General features: G+C 42.8%; 1 protein-coding gene across 2 annotated transcripts; it reads right to left on the bottom strand.

The window, feature by feature from the left end:
- Positions 1 to 92: 92 nt before the first annotated feature.
- Positions 93 to 18,539, bottom strand: rk (G-protein coupled receptor rickets). Of its 2 annotated transcripts, XM_017090440.4 has the most exons (14): positions 17,524 to 18,539; positions 15,739 to 15,810; positions 15,003 to 15,146; positions 14,536 to 14,679; positions 13,892 to 13,963; positions 13,746 to 13,817; positions 11,894 to 11,962; positions 10,677 to 10,814; positions 10,476 to 10,616; positions 10,352 to 10,417; positions 10,148 to 10,291; positions 9,718 to 10,085; positions 1,338 to 3,122; positions 93 to 708 (listed from the first exon to the last, which is right to left on the bottom strand). In XM_017090440.4, exons 1-14 carry the CDS (start codon positions 18,063 to 18,065, stop codon positions 392 to 394), a joined length of 4,074 nt encoding a protein of 1,357 aa, XP_016945929.3. In that variant the 5' UTR covers positions 18,066 to 18,539; the 3' UTR covers positions 93 to 391. The 2 variants fall into 2 exon arrangements, with proteins under 2 accessions (XP_016945929.3, XP_070853910.1); XM_070997809.1 differs by lacking the exons at positions 10,476 to 10,616; positions 10,677 to 10,814; positions 11,894 to 11,962; ... (4 more) ...; positions 15,739 to 15,810; positions 17,524 to 18,539 and having other exon boundaries at positions 10,144 to 10,291.
- Between the last annotated feature and the right edge of the window lie 813 nt (positions 18,540 to 19,352).

The raw sequence follows: 19,352 nt of genomic DNA on the forward strand, positions 1-19,352 counted from the left end.
GCTGGGAAATTTTAACGACTTTTTAATTCAACAACAGTTTAAGAAACTGAACTTGTGACTGATCTTTTCAACGTTGCTATCCTTTGGGTCAAATGATTCAAGTGGATATTGATCTTCGGCTTGATCTAACTTAACAAATTGGCTACTTAAGGCTACAAGTATATATAATTTTAGATGCCTAAAGCGGGTTTTGTTTATTTTGCGTCTTTACTAGCCTAAGTGCCAAATCCCTCGTCCAGCCCTCATCCCCTCATCCCCGCCCCGCCCCGTATACAATCTATGAACACAGTCAGCTTTCGTCCTGTTCCCTTGACTCCTACAGAAAGGTCTCCCGGTTGGCTCTCCCCAATCCCAATCCTAATCCCATTCCCCGCCAGCGCCGGTCCCACCATCATGGTGGTGCGTCGTTGGGATCGGGTGGTGGCTTCGCCGGCTGCAGCACCACCGGTGGTGGAGAGGTGTTGGCGGTGGAGGGTGCAATGAGGAAGCCACTGGACGCTCCCGGAAGGGGCATGCCCAGAAAACCGGCCACTCCCGTGTTGGCCGAGTCGCCGTCTTCCATGATGACCGAACTGTCGGCAGCCGAGGGTATGGTGGGCAGGAAACGCACTCCCAGGCGAGGTGGTGACGAGTCCTCTTCCTCCTGGACCGCTTCCTGGCGGACTAGTCTCGGCTTTACTGCATCCAACTGGGCCTTGCCGTTGTGGGCTGGACAATGGTAAACAAATCGAACAAAACAACCAATTCAATTGGAATTATTTATGAAATATTGATACATGAAACTTATGTCTTGATATGGCATAAAATGAAAATAAATATAGGTGATGGTTTAGTAGCACAGTTTACCTACAGAACAATATAATCCTATAATTTGTATCTTGTCTTAATTGTCGATATACACTTTTACTTTAATAAAAACTAATTTCCATGAAAGCAGCATAAGATTTATACTTCTACCACACTAAATAAAATAGTAAAAATTAATATCTTCATATTAGATTCAAAATTAAATAAATTTATATATAAACTTAATATTTATAAGAAAATCCCAGAAGCTATAGCTAGAATAAGTGGTTGGTCGCAATTTGCAATTGTCCCAAAACCAGAATATACTCATTTAAAATTATTTTTATAAGAATTTAAAAACAATATCAAAGATTAAAGTCCATAAAGAACTATTATGGTTAAGCTCAATTCCAAAAAAGCAATGAGTGAATATAATTACTAAGTTGTTTTTTCAGCGTCTTTTATCAATACCCAATCGAACATCACTTAAGATCATTTTACGTATCTTGGAACCCCCCTCGAAAACTGGTAATGGTATGGGGACTACTCACCTATGATCGAGGGCAGGGGCGTGCTACTGCCGGCACTCGATCGCGACAGCCGAAAGGTGGAGGTGCTGGCGGTGGTGGCCGAGGCGGAGGAGTCGTTCCGCGAGCTGGACAAGTTGGAGTCCTGCGACGTCTTGCGGGTGATCAGCCAGGCGGAGTGGCGCCTCCTTCCATGGCCATGGGGGTGGCCATGTGGCTCCAGCATTTTCAGCGGCATGCTGCAGTTCCCGGGCGGCAGGGGGGCGGACGAGGGCGGACCATGTCGCCAGCTGGAGGATCGCGAGCTGCAGAAGTTCTCGCTGGAAATGGAGCTGGCTCGATTCTGGCGCTGCTGTCGCAATTCGGCGAACTGGTACTGGTACGGATTGGCGGCGGCGGCGGTATAGGCCCTCTGGCGACGCTGCTGCGGTTGCCGTCGCTGCTTGCGGCGCCTCCTGCTCTCCCCGCAGCAAAAGGTCCTCAGGCGGTGCCACAAGCTTGGGGTCTGTTCCATCTTGTGCCAGTTAGGCATTTCGCTGGGCAGCATCCTCAGGCATCGGCAGCCTGGCGGGTGGGCAACCGCTGCAGCGGGCAGCAGGGGTGGTGGCAGCTCACCCCTCTTGGTGCGCGCCACTGCTCCACCACGCCCACCCTGACCACCGCCTCCCACAACTCGGGATTCCTCGAAGTGTTTGCACAGCGTAACACAGTCCTTCTTGAACTGTTTGGTCATTATGGCGTAGAGAAAGGGATTGCAACAACTATTCAGGGGCAGCACAAACACCGTAAAGATCTTGGCCTGTTCCAGGGATATCAGCTGCAGTCCAAAGATGGCCGTGATGGAGAAGAAGGCGATGGGTGACCAGCAGAGGAAGTCGGTGAAGACCAACAGGGCCATCCGCTTGGCAATGCGCGAATCATTGGTATTCCACGCCTGGCTGCCCCTGATGGCCCAGTACATCTTCAGGTAGCAGCCCATCAGGGTGAGGAAGGCGCATCCGTTGATGAACATCAGTGAGATCACATAGGTCAGGCTGGCCGGTCCGGTGGTGGTCTCAAAGGGCAGGCACACGGCGAACTTCCTGTAGTCCGAGACTCCCAGCAGGGGCATCAAGGCCATCAGCAGGGCGAATACCCAGCCCACACTCATTATATAGCCCGCCTGCTTCAGGGAAAGCCTCTTGTTCAGGTGGATGGCATGGGTGATGGCATAGTTGCGCTCCAAGGTGATCACCGCCAGCGTGTAGACCGACAGCTCGGAGCTGAGCACGGCGAGGAATCCGGACAACTGGCAGAGCAGCGACATCTGCCACGGAATGGCAAACATGCGGAACTCGCCCAAGGTGGCCGCATCCACAATGGCCAGGATACCCAGGTAGATGCCCATGAAGAAGTCCGCAGCCGCCAGGTTGCAGACCAGAAATCGCGGCACATCCATCTTGGAGCGCGAGCAGAGGAGCACAAAGACCACGGTGCCGTTGCCCAGGAGGGAGAGCAGGAAGACCACCCACACGCCGCAGCGCAGGGTCCACCAGTCGAAAAGGTCGGCGCAGGGGAGGAAGGGTCCTGGCATCGGCAGGCACTGCACCGATCCCGGCTGAAAGTCCTCGGCGGTCATGCCGGAGAAGAGCCCCGTCCCGAAGCCATATCCCGTGGCAGGACCACTCACGTCGTGCTCCTCGAAGTACTCCTCCATGTAGCTGGTGGCGATTTGTCCCCCCGTCTGCGATTGCAGCTGCTCCTCGTTGAAGTTGGCCGCCGATTCCCAGGGATCATGCATGGCGGCACCCAGCTGCTTGCTGAGATTGTCTGGGAAGAGAGTTATAATATAATTTAAGATATTATTTAAGATATATAAAATATTTGATACGTAAGTTGTGTTTCTTAATTTTAATAATAAATGGAAAAGAGGGTAATTTTCTTTAATTAAATAAAAATAATGTCACATAAATCGAAGCTAAAAACAGGAAATAAATCCCATTTATCAAATTATGCTTAGTTCAAAATCTTATATTACTATCTATATTTAAAACCAATGTTAATGCAATTATTGGATGAACCAAAAGCTTATCTCGCTTTTATATAAGAAAACAAGGAAGAACGCTATAGCCGAGTACCTCGACTATCAGATACCCGTTACTCAGCTATATGGAGATTATTATTATTATTATAAAATATTCGACTATAATGTAAAATTTACAGGCGAACTTAAAATAAGCTATAGCTACGTGGCCTTAAGCTTAAAAACTAGATAACAAATTTCAATATTCATTTCATAACTTCATTTATCTATACGTTTACAAGCTTATTAAATTTCATTAATTATATTATTAAAGCTAAGGAATTTTATTATTTTTTTTATTTGTGGTGCGGTGGGGTTAAATATGGATTGTAAGGGGTTTGTGGAAGTGAAGAGAGACGATCTTATGGAATCCAGATAGGAACATTCTATTAGGATGTGTTGAGGAGTTCTTATTTCGTTGTTGCATAAGGGGCAAGAGGGTCTTGTGGGAGGGCGCGTAAAAAGGTAGCTATGGGTTAGGTTGGTGTGTCCTAACCGAAGACGTACAATTTTTGTAAAGGTATGACGTGGGATGAATAGGTCGGCTTGGAGTCGACCATAATTGTATAGATTGTTTTGATCTGTATTGTTTGATTTGTAATATGTATTTGTATGGTTGAAAAGAGAAGACTGTAGTTCTTTATAGTGTTTTTTAATTTGTTTTAGCATATCGGATATGTTTAGGTTGTCGTAGAATGTCAGGGGTAATGCAAAGGCGTTTTTGGCGGTTTTATCAGCAACTTCGTTGCCTTCTATGCCGCAGTGACCCGGGATCCATTTTATGGTTATTTTGTTAAAATTTTTTAACAGAATTTGTCTGATTGTGGCTGGGTAGAAGGAATTATTGGAGGGATTTGCTATAGCATTTAACGCCGACAGGGAGTCGGAACAGATTACTGAAAAGTTTGGTGAGTGTTGAGCTAAAAGGACTGCATTGTAGATAGCAATGATTTCGGCAGAGAAGATGGAGCTATAATATGGTAGTAAGTGCTGTTGGCTTATGTCGTTGGATACTACACTAAAGGATGTCGCGTCTGAAATTTTGGAACCATCGGTGTAGATGAATGTGCTGGTCGGGTATTCGTTTTTGAACTCGAGAAACTTTTGCTGGTAGACTAGTTGTGGAGTGGTGGTTTTCGGTAGTTTACGCAGAGTTGTATCTATCAGATTGGATACGTCCGACCAAGGTGGGTTAATGGGTTTTTTTAAAATGGGTGGTTTGATTGGTAAACCAAGTTCTACGGCGGAATTCAAGGCTCTGTGGACGACAGATGGAATCTTTGGGATTCTCTTCTTTCTTTTTAATATTTTAGTAACTATAGACTTTAGCGGAGAGTTATGGGATAGAAGGATGGGTTTTATAGTTTTGGAGATACAAAACTTGGTTCGGATATCTATTGGCATCATGTTAGACTCGAAGAGAATGTTATGGATAGGGGTGGTTCGAAAAGCACCTAGTGCTGATCTGATGGCAGAGTGGTAAATGCTTTTAATTGGCTTAATTGTGGATGTTGGGCAATTACCGTAAAAGGGTAAGCCGAAGTCGATTTTTGACAAAATAAGCGCTTTTATAATGTTTAAGATGGTGAGGTGATTGCAGTTGAACTTGTTGCTCGATATGCACTTTATTATATTGAGGCGATTTGAGAGGGAAGAGACGAGGCTAGCTACGTGATCTGTCCAATTAAATTTCTTATTAAATGTTATTCCTAATATTTTTAGCGTTTTGGTATTGTCTATTGGTGCAAGTGTAGTGGATATTCGAAGTTGGCAGGAGTGTTTTTTACAAAAATGAAGGTGTTTGCACTTGTTGAGTGAGAGGACAGCGCCTGAGTATTCACACCAAGAGCGGATGTCATTGAGGAGGGGGTCAATATTTATTTGTGTGTCTTTGTTTATCTTTTTAAATATGTGATAATCGTCGGCGTAGGCGCAAAAGTTGAATTGTTTGTGGTTAAGGATAACTAGATTTAGTTTGTTAAACGCGATGAGGAACAGAATTACTGAGAGTGGCGAACCCTGGGGAATGCCGTTGTGTTGTGGGCGGGTGAAAGAAAAATGGTTATTGGCATAGACTTTGATTTTTCTGTTGGTCATGAAATTAATGCAGTAATTTATAATCTTAGGGCCGATTTTCCATGACTGCAGTTCGTCGACAACAGTATGGATTCCAATTTTATCAAACGCCTTTGTAAAATCCAGTGAGATCACTGATAAGTGATTCTTCGTTGATAAGGAAGAGGATATCAGGTGATCTAAAACCAGTAGATTGTCTGATATTGACTTCCCTTTTCGAAATCCAGTTTGACGACTATCGATCGAGTTGTTGTAGGAAACAAACCACCATAGCCGATTTGCAATGATTTTGTCTAGCGTTTTAGCGAAGCATGAATTAAGGGATATGGGACGATAAGAGTTTAGGGATGTTTTGTCTGTATTGGGTTTGTGAATAGGTATAATTTTACTAAGTTTGTAATGTTGTGGGATGAAGCTGTTAAATATACTGTTAAAATGATCACGTAGTCTGAGTTTTACTGCTGGGTGGAGGTTCTTTAGCATTTGGTAGGAGACACGATCGAGACCTGGGGACTTTCCTTTTTGCTTTGACAGGGCTATATTGAGTTCAAGGGAGGTGATGGGTGAATCGATTTTTAATGCACTAGTGGAAGGCTGGTAATTCTGGTGGATGGGTAGAATGTTATTTTTGTGGTGGGTGAAGGTTGCTGAGAAACTATCGTCACTTGATTCGGAGGACCAAAAGGAACATAGTTCATTGGCTATCTCTAGGCTATTTGTTATTTTAGTTGTTGAATTTGGTTGTGAGATGCAATGGATACCGATTCTTGGTCGAAGTCCACAGAATCTTCGAAGATTACTCCAAATTTTGGAGGTCGAAGAGTTTGGATTAATTTCGGAGGTGAATATTACTAGTGAGTTACGTTTAGCTATTTTTATTTCGCGTTTGAGAAGGGCATTGGCTCTCCTATAGTTAATTATGTTCGTGTTGGAGATGTTTCTTCGAAGGATATTAAAGTAAGCGTTTTTTGATTTTTTAAGTGTTTGTAGGTGAGTGTTCCACCATGGTACTGTGCGTTTTGAATGGGGATTAGGTATGCATTGTGGGATAGAACAATTAGCGCTTTGGTGAACTATTCTTTTAAGGTTAGCGGCTTCCTTATTAAGATTGTGGCTTATGGGCCGTTGAAGGTGGAAGTAGTTACTAGCTTCGACGTATTTGGGCCAGTTTGCGTCATCTAATTTGAATTTAGGTAAGAAGGTAGGGGTAGAAGAAGTGTCAAATAGTGTTGTGATGATCGGAAAGTGGTCGCTTCCAAACGTACTTGACTCGATGAACCAAACGGATTCGAGGGCAAGGGTCGCAGATGCGAGAGTGAGATCGACGTGTGTGAGAGTGTTGTGGGTGCTGAAATGTGTGGGAGAACCATCGTTTAGTAGGGTAAGAGGAGATTGGTGAATAAATTGGGCAAGTGTATTTCCTTTTTTGTTATTCCTAGGTGAACCCCATAAGGTATGCCAGCTATTGAAGTCCCCGGTAATGAGGGTGGGGGTAGATAAATCGCTGTATACATTTTCAAGGTTGTTGCATGTAAAATGTTGTCTTGGTGGGATGTAAGAGCAGATTATGTTGAAGGTATATTTGGATTGGATTTTAGAGCAGAGTGACTCAAAGTCTTGTGGAAGATGAATTTCGGTGTGCTGGATTGAGTTGTGTACTAGGATAGCAACGCCTCCAGAGGCATTGACAGCAGAGTTAAGAGTATATATAGTGTAATTGATTGGAGTGGGAAAGTTTTTATAGGGTATTAGGTGAGTTTCTTGTAGGCATATAATTTGTGGAGTGTATTTTTTTATCAGGAGTTGGAGTTGTTTGTAGTGGTTTAAGTAGCCGTTCATATTCCATTGTAGTATTGAAATAGTCATAATATTTAGTTGGTAATGTAATGGCTTAAAGTGTAACTTAGGATTTAGTTTGTTGTTTTTGTAATGGTGGAGTTGACTGTGGCCTTAATTTTGGACCTAGTTAGCATATAATCTTGTTTAACGAATCTTTTCTCTCTTTTGGATAGTTCGGAAGGGTAGATTTTAGTAGTGAAATTAGACTTATCGTTAGTAGGTGGTTGCGAGGTGTCAGAAGCTGTAGCCATCTCTTCCTCGCTTTCATATTGAATTGAAGGTCGAATATTACTGCAGGAGGGTTGATCTGCTCCGTTCTTCTTATTGTCCGTTGTATCTTGGTGTTTGGTTGTTGTTGTCGGCGGTGGTGTGAAGTCTGTTGCGGAGGTTTTTGCGGCTTGTTGTTGCGGCTTGCCATGGTTAGGACTAGCCACTGTAGAGTAGAGGGATCCGTCGTGTTGGTGTCTTGTCTTATAAATGGTCCAGGCTTCGCGGTTGTTTACTTTTTGAATGGCCTTGATTGCTTGGATTTCCTTGTAGGTGATAAGGACAGGACATACCTTATCTCTGGCATGGTGATTGTTGTTGGGGTATTTTCTGTCCGCGCAGTTGATGCATCTTAAGTTGTTGGTGCATGACTCTCCCAGTTCGAGATTGATGTGGGCTGGTTGACTGCACGAAAGGCATAGTTCGGCGTTTTTGCAGTACTTGGATGGGTGTCCGATTCGCAGGCAGTTAAAGCAACGCATTACCGGTGGAATGTAAGTGCGTACTTTAACACGTTCGTAGCCGACGTAAATAAATTCCGGGATATTTTGTAGCGAAAAAGTTATAATTAATAATCCTGTGTCAGTTGGCTTGCGTTGTATAAGCTTGGTAATTTTCCTTATTTCGACTACTTTTTGGGATTTTAAGTTGTCCAGGATTTCCTCGGTGTCGATTCCATTTAGGTCTGGGCAGTATATGACTCCTTTGCAGGTGTTTAACGATCGATGTTCTGAGACTGTTACAGGGATGTCGCCGGGGATCATTTTTAGATTTAAGAGTTTGTCCGTTTGGGTCTGGTTTTTGGTTTTGATCAAAATATTTCCATCTCTAAGTTTCTTGCATTCTTCAACTACTCCTCCAACGGTTACGTCAATGATTTTTTTCAGTGTAAACGGCGAGACCTTTGCTAGGGAACCGTCGTTGTTGTTGTCGGATCGAGCGATAATTAGGTACTTCCCGTCAGGTGCGGGGGGTCGTTTCCAGGGGGGGTCAAGCATTTTTTCGTCTTCAGTTGACTACGCGACGGTTTTTGGCGACGAAGACAGTAGTTGCTGATTTGAATTGCTGATAAGAAATCAATAGGTAGGCGCGGGGTCGCGGGGGGTGGTTCGATTCGGAAGATTGAAGGTTTATTACTTGAGAGAACACAAGAATGACACAACCGTTCGTATCGACTGCCGAAATTGAACTGATATATGGAGATATGCAAGCAGCAAAGAGAGATTAAAATGCGCCACCTACCGGCGGTATACAGATTTAAGCGTTATGGGCGTTAGAGTGGGCGTGGCAAATTTTTTTTTGGATCAATCGATAGGTATCGACGAGACCAATACATTTCAGTTAAAATTTTTTATCTAGCATGAAAATTGTGGGCGTCACAGGTTTTCGCGGTTTGTGGGCGTTAAAGTGGGCGTGGCAAACTTTTTTTGGGTCAATCGATAGGTATTGATGAGAACAATACATTTCAGTTAAAATTTTTATTCTAGCATCAAAACTGTAGGAGCCACAGTTTTGGGCGGTTTGTGGGCGTTAGAGTGGGCGTGGCACTGTGCTGAAACAAACTTGCGCTGCGTAAGAAGCTCAGGAATTTGCACGCCAAATCTCAATAGCCTAGCTCCCATAGTTTCCGAGATCTCAGCGTTCATCCGGACAGACGGACATGGCTAGATCGACTCGGCTAGTGATCCTGATCAAGAATATATATACTTTGTGGGGTCGGAAACGCTTCCTTCTGCCTGTTACATACTTTCCGACGAATCTAGTATACCCTTTTACTCTACGAGTAACGGGTATAATAAATCTAAGTCATATTTTTTTCAGTCTTTTCGACCGTTGCATTGGGATTCCATTTTTTCTCAATCGAAGAAGCAACGAAACTAGAATATCCATATAAAATGCCATTTGATATGAACCAAATATTTTTTGAAGACTTTCATTTTGTAGTCTTTTTGATACTTTCAGAGATCTTTCGTATATACTGGTAACGCATAAAATAAAAGAACTAACCCTGTTTACTACCTATAAAAGATTTCCTATGGCAAGGATTATTTTTGAAGAATATGTCCAAGGTTTATTTAGTAATGATCGCTCACGGCCATCTTACTTATTGAAATCCTGCTAAATTTCAGACTACTAGCTTTTTCTCGAGCCTATACTCACGCATTTGTGGCCAGATGTTCATCATGCTGTTGTTCCATAGGGTCATATCGAACTCCGCGTCGGAGGGAAAGAGCACGGCCTCCTGGACTTGGGAGGTTTTCTTCTGGGCAGACATGGCCACCAAGGGGAGAAAGGCGCAGCAATGGTAGGCATAAGACAGAATAAGAGTTTGGATCCGGGGAAAGGTGTCAGGTGGCGGGAACTCCCTGAGCTTCGGATTGTTAAAGGTCTTCAGGTGGAGCAGGGCACGCAGTCCCGATTCGGGCAGCTCGGGGAAAATGTTGTTGCCCAAATTGAGATCCTCGAGGGCTGTGAAACCGGAGAACGCCTCCTTGTGTATGTGCGAGATCTCATTGCCCTCCAGGTCACTGTGCATAAAACAAATAAACTTTAGTGGTCTACGAAAATGTGTGATTAGATAGTGACCCACAGCAGCTGGAGCTTGGGAATGCCCTGAAAGGCATCTTGGGGCAGCGCCTTGATTCGATTGTAGGAGAGCAACAGATCGTGCAACTGCTTGAGTCCGTTGAAGGGCTTCCCCTGAACCGTTTCAATTTGATTGCTCGATAGATCTCTGGGTTGAAAGATACATGAAAGTAATGTAGGGAAACCCCGTGAAAAGATCTATACTCACAACAGCCTTAAGTCTCTGCAGCTACTTAAATTTGGGATGCGTTTAAGGGAATTGGTTTTTAGTTCTCTGTTAAAAGGAGGTGATTAATGATCATACAAATATTACATTACATTTCTATACTCACAAACTCTTCAGTCTTGGCGTTTGACGGCATAGATTCGTTGGCACCTCCTGAATGCCGGCACGATCCAGTTTCAGTATCTCCAGGGCGTGACAGGCCTCGAGTTCGGGAAAGGAGCGCAGGGTTCGCACATCCGATAGAATACTACAAAAAAAATCAAGAGTCACCCAGGATATTTTAAAATCAAACCGGAAGGACACTCACAGCTTCCGCAACTTGGTCATCCCCCGAAAGGCCCCCGCCGAAATGGTCGACAGGGGATTGGCCCTCATGTCCAGCATTTGCATGCTCCTGGGCAGTTCCGTATCGTTTATCCAGCGCAGTCGATTGCTGGTGATGGAGCTGCGGGTCGAGGGGATGGGGGAAATTTAATAAAAACGTTTATCCAATGCCAAGAAAAGTATCTTTCGGATACACACTGCTGGCAAGTGGCACTCGGCTGCAGCTGCATTTAAAAGTCAAGTTTTGCAAACAAGCCAACAATGCCAAAAATAAACTGTGACAAGAGCATACTTTTGGGCGCTCATATTGTTAACGTCTTTTTGTGTTTCTTGGCCAACATTTTTCGGGGTGTTGAGTAGAGTTAACCCCCAGAAATTGGTCACCGACCACAAGGCGTATTCAATTCCTCAACACTTTCCTTAAATTTTTAAACCACAAAAATTAAGTCTCGTTTAGAATCTCTGCAAGTAGAAACATCTTTTGTTTATCTCTTCTAGTTTGTTGCATTGACTTGGCTTGACTCCCATTCTTTTACGAGTGGAGTCAACAAAACGCAGACGCTTACTGGATGCTTTTAATCCTTTTAAATTTGATTTTTTGTTTGTGCCACATCCATACCAAACCGCACACACATGGAGGGATTTCTGTTCTTTTTTTGCTCTCACAGTCGTAGGAATTTATTTACCAGCTTAATTCCCCAATCATGGATGCACTGGCTCTGGAGATGCAGCACAGCGTGGCTTTTATCGCAACATTTAACATGCTCATAATTATCCTGTTTACCAGAAATTGAATTTCCTCGGGGACTTCTTGCTACTTGCAATCGCAAACGATGTCAGCATTGCCATGACAGTTGCCGCGGACCGAGATGTTGCTGCTGCAGCAGCGATATTGCTGCTGTGCTCCTTTTGGAGTTGCTCAAGGAAGCGGGCGTGTGACAAAAACAAAATGCAGCCAGCAATTCTCGATTCGTGGTTGGCAGGATGTGGAATAGAACCGAGCAGGCTGCGACTGGATATGGCCATAAATTGGGCAAGTAATGATGCGTTATGATTTTCGGTTTCCGCCTGTTTGCCGCCCCACAAAGTGGGAAATGTCGTGGCAAGTCAACAACACGAGTGCAACTACTCCCCACTCTCTACTTGGGCTAATAACATTGGTCCAACACCTGTGTTTTCCCGTTCACCTGATATACTTACAGCTCCTGCAGTTGCGACAGTTTGTTGAGTCCCTCGGGCAGACTGCTTATTAAATTATCGTCCAGCTCTCTGCGAAGGAAAAATAGTGGAAGATGCTTTGAAATACATTTCTTGATTTCGATTATAGAAATTGAGTTGCAAATATTGCTCTCGCATTTTATTTTTCACAGAAATCACAGCCATTTGCATGACTTTGTTTGGGGGTCAGTTTTCTTGGGCTACGTGACATCACGTAGCTCCTAGCGGTGCGTTTTCCATTTCCGATGGGGGGGCTATACCAGGAGATGCAAATTTATACGTGAACATAAAGCTAAGAGTATTTCTGATTTCAATTATTTATAAAATTGGAAAACAAACTTGGTGATGAAACCTCTAACTTCCAAGGCAGCAATAAATTCCCCAATAAATGTAACACAAATAACTTGCCCACTTACAATCAACTATTACAACAAACAATGCGGTCTTATTGAGGGGTGTAAAATATAATCCTTTGGTATAAAGATTTTTCATCATTCGTTTTAAAAAATTTTAAATACCATATTATTAAAAATTCATGGGGAATGTGTTTCTCCGATACTCCGCAACTTCGATAAGTATATGCCAAGTGGGGACCAAGAACAACAGATGCTCTCGCCACCAACTTTCAATCTCATTTTCCCCACATATGACCCACTCTGACTCCACTTTTGGCGGGCGTGACTCTGCTTCCATAAATCTGGAGCCAAACGGCAGTATGCACACGGAATATTTCCCTCATTCTTCGTGAATGGTTAGATTTACGCGTTGCACGGGTAAAAGTTTTTCACTTTCACTTGATGCATTCCTCGGAAGGCTGGCCACGCCCCCTCCTTAGTCCTGTTCAAGGAGAGAATGGAACTCTGTCAGCCACAACATAAATTTGCATATTTGTCTGCTGCCCGCCGTGGGTGGGAATGACTCGTGGGTGGAAAGGACTTGTGGGTGGAAAGGATATGTGGGCGTACAAGGAGGAGCGTTTTATGGGCCCACGGAAAAGCGTGCAGCGCAAAAGCCAAAAATTTGCGGTAAACAGCAGCGCAGAACGTCAACGCTGGCGACGACAGTTTAAGCTGTCGGATCCGAACCAAGCTGAACTCAAAAAGAAGAAAAACGAAAAGTTTTCCACGCTTTTGCTGGAAAATTGAAATTTATTCGAGCCATGGCCGCAAAACGGATAAACACCATTTCCACTTGCCACTTGAGCTCGCTTGAGGTATCATCGTCCTTTCTCTATTCCTGGTATTTTTAATGGGGTAAAGTATAACACTTTAAATTTTAAAAAAATATAGACTAGTTATAATAACTTCATACACAACTGCATACATTTTTTTATAAGTTCTCCAAACTAATATTTTGAATAAATGATCAAGGAACTTAGAATTAGATCAGTATCCTTTTTCCTATAGTGTTTCTACAATTTCTTTCTGAACAGATCATTTATTATATCCATTAGCGGAAAGAGAACTTGATTGTGGGGGGATATGAAAAAAATATTATGAGTAGAAGTAAATAATGTGGAATAAAATATTACATATAACCCGAGTAGGGGGATCTATCCCCCATATTTCCCCTCCCCTGAGGATCCGCGCATGATTATACCTAAAGAACATTTATCTCCAGAGCTTTATCAACTATATTTTAGAGTATTTGACTTTCGGCCCAACCTTTGCCGAAAAGAAATCATTTTTCTATTTGATATCAATTGCAGTTTTGTAGGTCGCCCAGGTGTCAGTGTGTTTATGTCATGTCGCCTTTGCTCATGTGTGTGTTTTGCGTTTCCTGCATAAAGTTCTTAAAGTATTCGAAGTTCCATCGCATGGCTCCTGCTACTTACAAAACTTTTAAGGCGGTTAAATTTTTTAGAGCTCCCGCGGAGATTTTCATGATTTGATTTCGCTTCAGCAAACTGCAAAACGAGGAGAAATGAATGCTTAAACTTATGCACATGAATATGGCCACCGGCAGACCTCAATTACTTACAGCACGATCAAGTTTGGCATTCGCGGAAAGTCCTCGTCGTTTATTATTGTCAACAAATTGCTGCCCAAATTACTGTCGATGGTTCGAGTGGGAGCAGAGCACAGAAATTATTATCAGTCGCTGGGTTTTATGATCCCCTAACTTTCGTTTATAATTCAATGCTTTTTGTGGCTCGAGTAAGTTTATAGATTAAAAATGGTAATACACTTGTGATGGAGGAAGTTACGGGGTCAATGCTCGATGAAAACATGCACATAAAATTATTATTATTGGCTGTGGTTAGTTTATAAGGGGTTTATTGTTGAATGGCTGTCGTTTATTTGGAGTATTTAATCAACGGGATTTCTAATTATATAATTTGCTTTTTGTCTGGGTATTTTTGGCTTGTAAGCCAGTTTTCTAGCCCATAAATTAGTAAATTATAGACAAAACCATTTGCCATTCCCCGCGCACGTGAATTAAATAATGAAATAATTAGCCTAATTGGTTTGTTTGTTTAAACAAAAACCTCTACCAAAATGCATGCGAAACACCAAATAAAAGAGAGTCAAAGGTGCATGCCGGGCCAATTCAGTCGGTTACAAATTTTCGAAGCATGCAGGATAGTAATTAGGTTAGGGAACTCTTGAAGTCAAGGGGCTCACAGTGCTTCGAGCGTTCTGAGTCCGGCCAGCGCGTTCGTGGGAATGCGATAGAACAGATTGCCCTCCAATCGCAAGGTGCGCAGTTTCTGCAGGTGGCCCAGACAATCCCCATCCAGGCTGACCAGGGCGTTGCCATTCAGCTGTCTGTGTTTTTTTTTATTTTTTTTATTTTTTAACCATTGCAAAATATCAAAATAAAATGGGGGAAAAACAGCACAGAAAAGCGGAAAAATATGAGAAAATAGCGTGTAATTGCTCGGCGAGTGCAAGTGCGTGTGGCAGAGTGTTTGCCCTAAAAGCAAACAAATTCATCCGGCTGAGAAGTCCTCGCTGTGCTCCTATATCCTTTCGGCGGTATCCTCAACTTAATTGCAGTGCTTAAAAGCAAACATACACAAGCACACACACACACCGCACACTTCTGGGCTGGTTTTATTGTTTTAAACAGTGGAACACTGCATACTTACAGGCTGGTCAGCTGAGAAAGTCCTTGGAACGACTGCGGCGGCAAGGACTTGAGGCCGCAGTTCTGCAGGCTCAATCGCTTCAATTTGCCCAGGCCATAGAATGCATTGGGATCCATATTAATGATGCTATTGTCGGACAAGGTTCTGCAAATAAACCCTCCCTCGGTCAACAATAATCTCGAATTCTCGAATATGGCCGGCATAAAGTCGAACTAAAGTCGGGTGTCGTCGGCCAAAGTGCAGGAAATTGCAAGGATAGCAAAGTCGGGAGTAATTAATCGTCCCAACTCGCTGAAATATACAGCGTAATCAAGTAATTTATATTACCAAAGGGCAGGACTTGAGTTAGGAGTGGGGATCTGCGGTTTTGGTCAGGGTTGGGTCGTGTGTTGACCGCTGTGATTTTCTTTTTTTTTTTGCGATGGGTTCGCTGTGAAATTGAATAATGAGTTGCTATGCCCGGCGACGGCAACTTTGACTGTTGAAATGACGAAAGTTTTTATATTGTTGTCATATTTTACTCTTGTTGCTGCCGTCCAGCACAGATTAAAATGGGGAAGTTCTGTGGTTTCCAAAACCCCAAGGGTGCTTGCAGGGGTTGATTTTACTAGAGCTTAATTTGGAACGGGCAGGATAATCCGCACCATAAATGAAATTGCTAGATTTATCATTAATTAAACTGCAGCACTGAGCAATTTCCGCTACATTTTTACATCAATCAGGGACTTATACTCACAGCTCCTCCAGACTAGGCACCATAAAAAATGAGTTCGCCTCCAACTTGGTCAAGTTGTTGTTTCCCAAATCTCTGTTGGCGAAATGAATGGCAGAAACAAAACAATAAACAAATTAATAACCGTATTGATACATCCACGATGCCGACATTTCATCTATCAACAAGGCAAAGAGAAAATATTTGCCATTGTCATGAATTGAAAGCGAGGCTTAAATGATGGAAACAGAGGGATATCCTCTGCGGGGGCCATCAATCAAACTGAAAATGGCACAAAAACATATTGAGATAACCCGAGACCTCGGCGCAGCGGAAAATGGCATATAAATGAAGATGAACCGCCTGGCAGGAAAACAGTTTTTCAGAAATTCTCCGCTTGCCAAGCGAAAAGTTTCTGAAAAATCAGAAAGTGATTTTAATGGCTTATGACTGGTGTCTCCCAGCGATGCGTTAATTAATAAATTATTTATTTATTTATGGACCGTTCGAGTTGGCCATTAATCAGCTGAAACTTTGGCTAAGCCAAAAGCGGTTCCCAACTCCTTTGAGAGAGCCCGTCGGCGGCAAGAAAACGTGACTCACATACGTGAGCGATGGCTGATGATAATGATGACGACGCGACGGTGACGATGACGACGGTTGCGAAACGCTGCACAACGTGGCGTATGTGTAATTAGATTAAACCGCATGCCAAAATCGTCCGAAACCGAATCGAACCGAGGACTGCGAAATTGACTTGTAATTATGCGATTTGTGGAATTCCAGCGGCGGAAAATGGTTCAGCGCTATGGGTATTGTGAGTCGGCTCAATCGCTTAATAAGGGCAAGTCTTGGAAATATTAATCGTTTAATTTAGCACCTATTGTGGGTGCTTCGTGTTGGGGATTACCTAAAGGTATCCCGAAGAATGAAACCGAACTTTAAGAACACCTGCTTATTAAAGCCTCTTTCACACAACTGGGCTATTATATTTTACGACAAACTTAAATGTGTATAAATGTAATTATTTTAATAGTGTTATTTAAATATAGTCGATTAATTAATTGCACGCATAAAAATGATATAAAAATAACCAAACTTAATATGCAAATAATAACCATACCTATTTGCATATTAAAACTCATTTTAAATCACACGAAAAATAAATAGTGTTGGTAATTTTTTGAAAGATAAATTTAATTTTCCATTCAATTTTTGCATGCTTTTATAATTTTATTAAATAAAACTGCACCTATAAGGGGTCAAACCGAACATTATATAGACTTTTTTTATAGGTACACAATTATAATTTTATATGGACATTTTCGTTCAATGTAAAACATTTTGGTAGCTTATTTTAATTTGAACAAAATATTATATAAGCAGCATTAATTTAAAAAAGATTTTAAATAATAATGGCTTTACATAAACCAACTATATAACTATAACTATATAATTTATTTTAAATAAATGTAGAGAATATTATTAAATGAAGATTAATATATATTTTTTTAATCTTAAAACAGTTGATTGACTAGATATTTGATTGAATAGATCAAATATTTGAGGATTCAAAAAAAAGTTAATTTTCATTTTAAAATATTCTGTACATTTATTTAAAATCAATTATATTGGTTACTTTTATGAAAGATAAATTTAATTTTCATTTTTAATTATATATTGTTTTATAATTTAGTTCAATTTAAAAAATTATAAGACTTGAAAAATTTTTTATTTATTTTAGATGAAGTAATCCTTTAAAGGGCTTTTAGATTTTTTAGTTATAATAATGGGTATTGCTATACTCACAGGACGACCACCTCGCTGGGCAGGTTTACGGGCACCGCCAGGATGCCGATACCGCGGCAGCTGAGCCGCAGGACCTCCAGGCTGCCGGTGCAGTGGCAGTGCTTCTGCAGCCAGCGTTCGCAGACCGAGTGCAGCGATCGCTTGCCGCCGATGACGTCGGATGCCGAGGAGGAGGAGGCGGTGGACACCTGGCTGCCGTGGTACTCCTGCATGGACTTCTCGTACATGATCTGAGCCTCTCGCTCGGGGTCGGCCGAGGGCAGCATGACGTTCTCCCGGATGCCCGGGGGCGTGGCAGTGGTGGATGTCGATGTCGAAGTGGAGGTTCTATTCACAGTAGGTTGGCTGGATTGGTCGCTTTTTTCTAGATGTTGCAGGTGGACAAGTGGCGGTTGCTCCCCTAGAGTTTGCCTGCCTGGAGCGGGACTTTCTTTGGTTTCGTCATCGTGGCCCATCGCTGATGGCAGCAGGAGCAGTCGGAGCAGCAGCAGCACCAGAAAACTGAAAGCCAGGCGCCAGCTCCACCGGCAACGCGCTGCCATCGTCGCTGTCGTCGCTTTTCTTGATTGATGCCGTCAAGCATTTGTCATTTGATGACAGTTTTGTGTGCGATTCGTTTCTCGCTCATGATTCTCGTCTGCCGTCGCGGTTCCACTCACTTCCCAGCCGCAGTTCGAATTTATTTCATTCACTTTGCATTCACTTTCCGCCTCAGTTGCACTGTATTGTCTTTTTTATATATTGCACGTCAGCCAATGGAATTCACTTTGATTGCCGGCGTTTTTACGCTTAACGTGGCTCAATTGCAGCAGTTTCTCGGGTTATCGCGGTGATTGATGCTGTCTGAGGGGATGGAGGTGGGAATGGGGATGATAATAAGGTGTCAGTCACGGGCTTGAAGTATTTTAAATTGGCTCTTAGCGATTAATGTGAGCCATTATCTTTAGCCACTTAGTTACGTTTAATTTACATGTCAACTTTTATAAAAGGCTAGGAAAAAGGGGATAATTTGTAATAGAATATCTTGGTCGTTACTAGTTGAAATCATAAAATAGATTCTGTCAAAAAATATGTCCTGTAGTGCCAAGTTCTTGTCACATTACCCTCATCATGGCAGCACAAAAGAAAGTTTTTCCCCCAATCAACCCCGACTCACAGCGTGCAAAATTAGCCAACAGCCCATCAAACACTTCATATAAACAATGGGCCCAAATCACTAGCTGGCCGAAAACTCCTGGCCAATGGATGGAGCCTTGTTCCTGTCAGAAACAAAAGGCTAGGAGCAGCACACACACAAAGCTGATGAATGACAAATTTGACACAGAATGCTTCCTGCAGAATGGTGGGGCCAAGGCAGGGCCCATTTTTCACCACTATGCCAGAGTCATAATTAATGAGTCTGTTGACAGTTTTAGATCTACGATGGGCTACAAAGTGTCGACGAATCGCTTTTTTTATATGTACACCAAACCAACTAAATGAATCTTAACTTCACATTCAGCGCGCCCGAAATGTCACGATGATGTGCTCAGGGCAGGATGAGGAAGGACAAAAATATGTCCGAAAATAAAAGAGATTTCCCAGCACGAGCCACTGGCAGAAAAACCCCCACTAGGTCCACCTCCGCCCAGAATCGCTCACACTTTTGCCGGATGATTTATGGCATGTTTATGTTCCACTGACCTCGCAACTAGCAACCGAAAAACAGCAACAACTGAGCGGATAGTTGGGCACCTCGGAAACGTAGCCCGTGGATAAGGCAAAAGTATTTGAAAAGACGCGGAAAGTACTGCCAATATAGACTTTAAGATACCTGCTAATACAGAACT

Source organism: Drosophila suzukii, chromosome 2L (genome assembly GCF_043229965.1).
Source record: "Drosophila suzukii chromosome 2L, CBGP_Dsuzu_IsoJpt1.0, whole genome shotgun sequence".
In the NCBI taxonomy this organism is placed as follows: Eukaryota; Metazoa; Arthropoda; class Insecta; order Diptera; family Drosophilidae; genus Drosophila; species Drosophila suzukii.